The sequence below is a fragment of the Palaemon carinicauda genome, chromosome 26 (genome assembly GCF_036898095.1).
Source record: "Palaemon carinicauda isolate YSFRI2023 chromosome 26, ASM3689809v2, whole genome shotgun sequence".
Taxonomy (NCBI): Eukaryota; Metazoa; Arthropoda; class Malacostraca; order Decapoda; family Palaemonidae; genus Palaemon; species Palaemon carinicauda.
Genome location: NC_090750.1, coordinates 79,786,981 through 79,796,980, shown reverse-complemented (window position 1 = coordinate 79,796,980; position 10,000 = coordinate 79,786,981). Strand labels below are relative to the sequence as shown.

Below are 10,000 nucleotides of genomic sequence, written 5' to 3'. Positions count from 1 at the left end.
TTTTTCACTTTAATTTCACGTCAATTCTACACTACTCACAATAGGTTGACCCCAGGCATCTCGGCACTTGATCCTGGAATAAAAACGTATCCTTTGTGGAAACCCCTTAAATCAGCAACACGAAAAGACAATAGTTTTTGCCAGGTCAACAAATTCATCCCCGATAGGTCAGCATGACCTCCGGTTAGCGCACCCACTTCTGTTCCCTCAGGAGAGGGAATTAGCGATGCCACGATAATACACATTTCTGTTTTCGTCAAATGATACCAATTTCATCCATCAATTGGAAACGTCCTTGCCTGGCGTTCTGCCGGACTTGGGTTCGAGACTAGCTTAAGGTCGATAGTTTCTTGTATTATTATTATTATTATTTGCTAAGATGCAACCCTAGTTGGAAACGCAACAGGGAAAATAGCCCAATGAGGAAAGGAAATAAATAAACTACAAGAGAAGCAGTTAACAATCAAAATAAAATATTTTAAGAACAGTAACAACATTAAAATAATTCTTTCATATATCAACTATTAAAACTTAAAAAAAAAAAAAAAGAAGAAGAAGAAGAATAACATAGAATAGTGTGCCCGAGTGTACCCTCAAGCAAGAGAACTTGTGAGCAAAGGGTGGGGGATTTTGGGGGGAGGCTATACGTCTACCTGCAAAATCGTTGATCATTTGTACATATGTTCAGTCTATAGGGCAATCTCATTGTCCCTTTCCTCTGCCATTCATGGCAATGGAAAGAGCTACCCAATGATTGTTTGTCGGATTAGTTCATACGCAACATACATCGGATATACGCTTTGTTCATCGATTTGAGTCTATAAACGTTGATTCGCCCATGTACAAATGCAAAGAGGCTTTAGATCTGAACCATCAGATTTGTTGTTTTTGATTCTTTGGATGGATAAAACGGTTGCTCTCATTAGTGTCTCTGAGGCTTACCATGAAACATGTATTCAGCCTCGATCTCATAACACTGGTACACTTAATTTCATTGGTGTACTTTATCCTAGTAGACTATTTATTTGCTTTGGCTAGGTTGTTAACTATTATCCAAAAAGATAGGATTTAATTTTGACAACAATTATATCAAATGTGGGTCACATGAGTAGAAATGAGCTATTAGTCAATCTAGATTCGGATTTTTTTTTTTTTTTTTGTGGGGGAGGGCAGAATTTTGAAAAAAAAAATAAGAATGGAATTTTGTAAAAACTGTACAAAACGTGGATCCCATAGATAACAATCAATAAGATTTTCCATGAGATAAGGACTGACTTTGAACAATTTTTTGTTTTTTTATTTAGATTTTCCAAGACTGCTGGAAAGAAGAAACAATATGGAATAAGATTGGTCAGTCTTGTTGGAGGTTTGCAATGTCAAAATGCTTCGTCTACAACTGAATGGCATGAACTTCTGTGAAGGATTATCCGGTTAAACAATAATATCAATGAATGGGATATCATCTCTAGGAAATAACTTAATCAGATATGAAGTAAGACATATCATTACATAATATATTTCTTCCAAATTGTTACTTGAATTTCTGGCGTGAATGGGTCCCAGGATTTGCCCAGAATAATGGAACTGTATCAAAGCAAATGTTGAAAACTAGAGCAGAGTGTTTTATAGCCTCATGTATCTCTTTGTGGCTAAACGTAGACCTGATAAAAAGTGCAGATAAAAGCTTTGAAAGGCTATTCTTATTCAAACACAAAATCTCTCTCTCTCTCTCTCTCTCTCTCTCTCTCTCTCTCTCTCTCTCTCTCTCTCTCTCTCTCTCTCTCTCGCTACATGATAATACAAGCATGGAAGCAAATAGAAGGAATTGCTGAAAACATCATGGAGCTTAAAGTATCAGAAAGAGCAAGCCGAGGTAGATTAATAGTACCAAAAAGCATTCCAGGTAAACTGAGAAAGGCGCACAGGACATTAATCCACTACGCACCAGCATCGATAATGCAGCGACTATTTAATGTGCTGCCAGCTCATCTAAGAAACATATCAGGAGTGAGCGTAGATGCGTTTAAAAATCAGCTCGATAAATACCTAAGATGCATCCCAGACCATCCAAGACTGGAAGATGCAAAATACACCGGAAGATGTATTAGCAACTCTCTGGTGGATATACGAGGTGCCTCACACTGAGGGACCTGGGGGAACCCAAACAAAAAATAAGGCAAGGCAATAAGGCTCTCTCTCTCTCTCTCTAAGAACCGCCCTTTGTTTGATAACATAATCCAGCTGTGATGATACGAGCGACGTTACCCAACGAGACAACATAACCTTAGGTTTTTATCTCGCTGCGAAGACAGAGTCACATTCCGCCAGCAACTCTTCGTAATCCATCTAGAATTCCCAGGGAGGTTTCGAGGGTACAGCCCCAGGACGTCATATCTGCGACTGTTTAGAATACCAACTCGTGGGAAGGGTTTAAATTTGAGAAGCCATTACCTTAGATGCCTCTGCTTTTTACCTTAAATTACCTTAAAGCTTTTGCGATTTCCTTAAATTTCAAGCTAGTAAAACTAAATTACCTTGAAAACATGTAAATTACCTCAAACTAAGGAAATTACCTCAAAGGTTTAAACCCTACTCGTGGGACACGAAGGAATCCCAGCAATGAGTACGATGGCCTCATGCGTCTTGGAGGAGGAGTAGGGAGAGGGGGTTCCTGGGGGCGTGGCAGCCACCCCCTGACCTTGCTCCGGCAGAATCACTGCAGGGTGGTCGATCTAGCGCCCTTAAGTCGATGTACACTTCCAAGGTTATCCCGCGGCCTTTGCGGACTCCGCCTTTTTTTGTTTTTCTTTTGTTCCTCTTGTCTCTTTTTCGCTATTCAGTATCCTGTTCCCTCTCTTATTATTTTTCTGCTTCTCTTATATTTTGGTATCATTTAGATTTGTAATTTTTCTTTCGTTCGTCTGTCTCTTTTCTTTATTCAGTATTCTGTTCCCTCTCTTCTCATTCGTTTTATGCTTCATTTATAATTTGGTGTCGCTTAGATTTGTCACCTTTCTTCATTTTGCGCTAATTAAACTTTTCTTGTCAATACTTTAGGGCTATTAAATAGTGTTCATTTCATCCGATCATTTTTATTTTATTAATATCAGCATCTTACTTAACTTGGCAAGTTGATTATCATTATATTGTTTTGGTCTTGGACACAATTGTCCTTAATAATTCATAAGAGCTTTAGGATCTAACCCGTTTTTACCATACTGTGGTTTTTAATTTCGTACTTACCTCTATCTTTCAACATTGTATGAATCGTGCTAAGATTTGCATTCAAAAGTAATTAGTCTCTTAGAAATGGTCTATGAAAATAATCCCATTAATTTAAATCCAGTTTTTTTTTTATCTTTGCATAAGTTATATCGTACTCCTTTTTCCTTTACCATTGTATATTTTCTCTTTGTATATAAATTTATTATGTTTATCTGTATAAACAGACAGACGTCAATGTTTATAAACTGGTCGTTCTACAAGCAAACATACTCGCATCTATACTTGCCAGTGTTTATCTATGCATGGTATTCAAAGTGTACCCTGTCTTTGACAGCCTAATCTTTAAGGATTGGAGCTAAGAGATACAGAGATATTTGCGAGTGTTATATACCGACACCCCCCCCCCAACCCCCCCAACCCCAACACCCCCCCCCCCTCCCCAAACCCCCACCCCTCCCACTCGTCCTCCTTTTCCTCAAGGTTAGTGACATTAACTTTTCATGTAAACAAGTTCTTTTCTTACTATGTGACGCTGCTCCCATTCACTCCCTCGCTAATCCTTCTCGGAGATTCCACAACACAAGGATATTGTTTAGGACATTTTCCCTTCGTCACTCTGCTCCCTTTCAGACTTCGCAGCCGAGGATTAGTTCGGTCCTCTGAATCCTTTCTTCGTTCGCTTGAGCCTTCAGAGGGAAGCCTCCGGGCACTGTAACTGATGATCTGCTATTCATGCCTCCAAGGAAACTTCTCTTCGTCTTCTTCTTTTCTTATTTCTATAGATCGGAAAGAAAAACGCTCGAACAAAAGCTACTAAAATAAAAATGTCGACCGTATCTCTTTTATTTTCACTCTTTATAAAATGTTCCATCATGACAGGAATAGAACGGTTTGATCTTTTTCGTGTCATCTTAAAGTTCCTTTGCCATGCGGTCTCTTTATTCCCTTTCATGATCATCATCTTTCTTTTCATGATGATCCTAATTGTTATCACTATCAGTGTCATAATTATTATCACTAATAGTTGTATTAATTGTAGTATTAATTGTAGTTAAGACCATTTCATTCCAATAACTCTCGCATCAGCTTCCCTTTGCAGCACTCTGCATAATATATATATATATATATATATATATATTTATATATATATATATATGTGTGTGTATATATATATATATATATATACATATATATATATACATATATATATATACATATATATATATACATATATATATTACATATATATATATATATATATATGAAATTTAGTTTGAATCAGTTTTATCGTGGGCGAACCATACGTTTTGCACTATCATATATTTATTTCAGTAGTTAAGTCATGCGTAAAAACACTTGTGATTTGATCATCTTAATTAAAACGGAATTTACTGGTAACAGCCGATATTCATAATAATACGCTCTCTCTCTCTCTCTCTCTCTCTCTCTCTCTCTCTCTCTCTCTCTCTCTCTCTCATTATAGAAACAATCATTAAACATATTCTTTGATACAAATCATCATTTATAATCTCCTTTACTGTACTTGAAAGAAAGCAAATGGCTTGTCAGTATCATACTGCTGTTCAGTAAAATAAAATTATATTTTGTGTTCTCCATCACCGCCGCTGCATGCACACATCTATCTTCTCAGATGAATGATCTTGGGATATGATAAATTGGAATACATCATTCATGGGCACATTTATGACTGCAGAGTCTATCAATAATATTCAGCCTTCTTCCGTCTTTAAGATTAATCTTTGTGGCATCAGAATATACATAATTTTTCGAAGCAAAGCGTGTCAGTCAATGTCTTTCCGTTGTTAGTAAATAGTCATCAATACTTAGCTTTATTGATGGACAATTTGAAATTAAACTATAGCAGAGATTAATGGTGTCATATATGGATGAGATCATGGTGAGGGGTGGATGGAGATGGTTTGGGCATGCTCTTAACACTCCCCAGGAGAGATTAGTTCACCAAACTTTCAGCTGGGCTCCACTAGGCACAAGGAGAGTTGAAAAACCCAGGCCTACATGGCTGAGGACTATGAAGCGTGAAGTGGGAGATGATGAATGGAGAAGAATGGATTTAAAGGCTCAAGACAGAGACGACTGGCGAATCCTAACCGAGACACTTTGCTTATAGAATCCTGCTTTTCCAACTAGGGTAGTAGCTTTGCGAATAATAATAATAATAATAATAATAATAATAATAATAATAATGATAATAATAATAATAATATTAATGATAATGATAATAATAATAATAATAATTATTATTATTATTATTATTATTATTATTATTATAACAACAACAATCGGTCAACCTTGTATACGGAATTACTGCTCGGTTGTTGGCAAACCCAAAGCATCTTGGGTAAACCCACTTGTGATTCATGTTTTACACACACACTCTCTCTCTCTCTCTCTCTCTCTCTCTCTCTCTCTCTCTCTCTCTCTCTCTCTCTCTCTCTCTCTCTCTCATATACCGAGGCTGCCAAGCCCCCAATACTCGACCATTTCCTGACATTGGTCAGACCTCAACAGTGACTGATGACCCCTGAATAATTGGCTCATGAACGAAAAGATTATGCCGAATAGATGAAAGTTAATAAGGAATATCCAAATGGGAGACGAACGCGAGGTAAAGGCCCTGGCCAACAGGTCAAATCTCCAAATTTGTAAATATAGATAGCGACTTGTGTTGAATATCATTAAGAGATTGAAGTGTAGGCTTGGAATATTGCTGTTAAAGAATCCACTGAATAATATTAACCATCTAACTTTCCAAACTAACACTCTTCTGCCTTTTACTAGAACAAATGTTAAAAACTTTAATGATAATGCATGGTTACTTTCTAATCAATTATTATTATTTTTATTTTTATTATTGTTATTATTATTATTATTAGTAGTAGTAGTAGTAGTAGTAGTAGTAGTAGTAGTAGTAGTATTATTATTATTATTATTATTATTATTTTTGTAATTATTATTATTATTATTATTATTATTATTATTATTATTTTTATCATTATTACTATTATTATTATTATTGACATTATTATTTTACTATTATTATTATTATTATTATTATTATTATTATTTTACTATTATTATTATTCTTATTATTATAATCATCATCATCACTAGCTAAGCTGCAACCCTAGTTGGAAAAGCAGGATGCTATCAGCCAAATGGTTCTGAAAAGAGACAAATAACCCAGTGAGGAAAGGAAATAAGGAGGTAAACTATATTAGAAGTAATGAACAATCAAAACAAACTATTTCAAGAACAGAAACAACATTAAAACAGATCTTTCATATATAAACTATAAAAAGACTTATGCCATCTGCTCAACATAACATTTGCTGCAAGTTTGATTTGTGTCTCTTGTGCATATTGAAATATTCTTTTAGGTGTCTTTGCTGTTCTTAAAATACCATTTTTTCCTTGTTTCCTTTCCTCACTGAGCTATTTTCCCTGTTAGGGCCCCTGGGATTATAGCATCCTGCTTTTCCAACTAGGGTTGTAGCTTAGCAAGTAATAATAATAATAATAATAATAATAATAATAATAATAATAATAATAATAATAATAATGACAATAATAGTAATAATGACAATAATAATAATAATAATAATAATAATAATAATAATGATAATGATAATAATAATATGATAATGATAATGATAATAATAATAATGACAATAATAATAATAATAATAATAATAATAATAATAATAATAATAATAGATAAAGCGGAAGAATAATCTCCTTGGCATGATTGTATGTATTGCCTATGTTCCAAGAAGGTATGGGTATAAAAACCAGAATATTTAAACAGCTGGAGACCGAGTACTTAGGGGCGGGGATGGAGGCTAAAGTGCTGACTGCCATGAAATCCTACGTTCACGCTGTGACAAAGGCATCCAAGGGATGAAAATCGGCCGAAATTTTCGAAAACATTTTCGGAAAAAATTTTCGGGCCGAAATTTTCAAAAAAATTTTCGGAAAAATTTTGGCCCGAAAATTGGCCGAAATTTTCAAAAAAATTTTCGGAAAAAATTTGGCCCGAAAATTGGCCGAAATTTTCGAAAAAAATTTCCAAAAATTTTTCGGCCCGATACACTGTTGAAAATTTGCCTTAACAAAACGGTAAAAATCCTGGAATAAATGTTGCCAAACATTTGCCGTTTTAAAAATGGACATAGAACAGATATAATGACGTAAAGGAGTGATATTACGGTCACCAACCCGTAAAAGATAATAACAAAGTAGGGTAAAAATTACGGTCGCCTGTATTTTACTGAAATACGGCTGAGAACTATATTTTTTAGGGAGAATTTCCGATTACAATTACGTTTTTTTTAATAGTGTAAGAAAGTAGTCTTGGGATTGGTAACACTGCAAAAATAAAGTTTTGAAGTGCAAGATCTAAATTATTGTTTTGCTTATTTTCAATTAAAGCAAATAACGCTCCTCTAGTGCGTTGTTTTAAAGTTTTTTTTTCTTAAAGTTCAAATATAATTTATTAAAGTTCAAATATAATTTGTTAAAGTTCAAATATAATGTGTTGAAATTCCACCTGCAGATATTTGTCCTGTTCATTATAATATCATTGCCACATTAAGTGAATGTATTTTGCGCAAGGTTTTCTTTTGATATTAAGACCTATGGTAATCACATAGTTTATTATCTTTATCATTTTCATAGTTACTGAGGAGAGTATAATTGATTGTAATTAAAACAACAGTTTTGCAACAGCATATTACAACATAGAGGTTATTTAAGTTTTCTTGCGAAATAGCTTAGTTTTTTTGCAGCCTTTAATGAGAAATTTGTTGTTTAACCTTTTAGATCTATATCGTATTTCTTTTTACCTGGATTTAAAAAAAAATAAATATAACCTTTAAGATCTATATCTTATTCCTTTTCACCTGGCTAAAAAAAAAATATAAAAAAAATGCTGTTTCTCAGTTAATGTCATTAAAAACTGAGCGAATCATTCAACCGTTCCTTACTTCCGAATAGTAAGTATTTATATAAAAACCCGAAAAAATTAGTCTCACTGCAAATTGAAGGTGAAAATGCCCATTAGTATTGGAAGTTGGAAAAAAAAAGGAAAAAATATCGTATTACTGTAAAAACCAGAGACAATCAACTGGGCTAAAACACCATAGAAAACGATGCGAATATAGAAAATGGAAAAAAAAGGTTTTGCATTGATGAGTAACTAAAGTAAAACTAGTTTTTTTATCGTTGGTCAGTTAATGAGTTTACTCTGATGATCTAGAAGACAGAGGATTTCACCTTGGGTGGCTTGATCGAGATGCAGAACATTAACCTTAAAATGAATTTATACGGGTAGTCTTCACAAAGAAGCTGGAATCCGGTGGCTTTTGAAAGACTGTATGAGATTAAGTTGTTTTTTCTTCTTCTTGACGGTAGGTGAGGATGAAAGGTCAATGAAACGTCATTGAAATAATAAGATATTTTTTACGGAACGAGATTTTTAGTTAGTAATGAAGACGGCTAATGTTAATGAAGAGAATATTAACTGTTATTTTAAAGTAATAATACTCCGTTTGCTTGTTTAAATCTCATATGAAAGAGACAGGCTGACAGCGGTTACGAGTCCTTAGCATTTAAGAGCAGAATGTGAATATCTCGCAGATAGAGGTTACGGCTCCTTGACTAACAGACAGGCACAGGTTACGGCTCCTTGACAGACAGACTTAGACAGAGGTTGTGGCGCCTTGACAGACAGAATGAGACATACAGCCATAGGTTACAGCTCCTTGACACTTAAAAGAGAATTTTTCACAGACAGAGGTTACGGCTCCTTGACAGACACAGACAGAAGTTACGGCTTCTAGACAGGCTCAGACAGACAGAAAAAGGTTACGGCTTCTTGACAGAGAGCCAGAGGTTACGGCTCTTTGACAAGACAGACATACAGACAGAGGTTACGGTGCCTTGGCACAGGCATACAAACAGAGGTTACGACTCTTTAACATTCAAGAAGAGAATTTCTCACAGACAGGCAGACATGCTACGGTTCATTGACAGACACAGACAGACGGGTAGAGGTTATGGCTCCTTGACAGACAGACATACAGAGAGAGGTCGTGGTGCCTTGACAGGGATATACAAACAGGTTACTGCTCCTTAACATTTAAGAAGAGAATGTCTCACAGACACACACACAGGTTACGGCTCCCTGACAGACACTCACACAGACAGACAAAGGTTACGGCTCCTTAACATTCATTAACATTTAAGAGGAGACTGTATCTCAGAATTATTTTAGGAATTCCACCTGACGAGGATTGAAATGTCGCAAAAAAGTTTTATCATTTATAATTGAAAGTATTGTGTGTGTTATTCTTTTTAAAGCATTTTAAATAGAGAAGGATTTACTGCATATCTCTTAACATACGACACAGAAGCATACTTCTCTATCACAGAAAGAATCTAAACATTATTTTGATTGCATTTATTATTATTATTATTATTATTATTATTATTAATATTATTATTATTATTATTATTATTATTATTATTGTTATTATTATTTCAATTATTATTATTATCATTGTTGTTCGTTGTTGTTGTTGTAACCGATTTTATTGATATTGTTGTAGCTGGCAACTGTGGCAACCAATGACTCATTCATACCAACATCATTGCATTTCTTGTATTAATTTTTTTTTTCTTCTTCCTTGTTTTCCAAGTACTTGAATCGTTGGAAATTTAAACCTTTAGTGTATAT

At 34.6% G+C, this 10,000-nt stretch overlaps 1 protein-coding gene across 1 annotated transcript in view; it reads right to left on the bottom strand.

Moving 5' to 3' along the window:
- LOC137620031 (streptococcal hemagglutinin-like) overlaps positions 1 to 10,000 on the bottom strand; it is a 25,216-nt gene that overhangs the window by 12,157 nt on the left and 3,059 nt on the right. Inside the window, exons 2-3 of the mRNA XM_068350310.1 lie at positions 2,594 to 2,716; positions 40 to 247 (exon numbers count right to left, since the gene is read on the bottom strand). Coding sequence (XP_068206411.1) covers positions 40 to 247; positions 2,594 to 2,716 — 331 coding nt within the window. The remainder of the gene's footprint in view (positions 1 to 39; positions 248 to 2,593; positions 2,717 to 10,000) is intronic.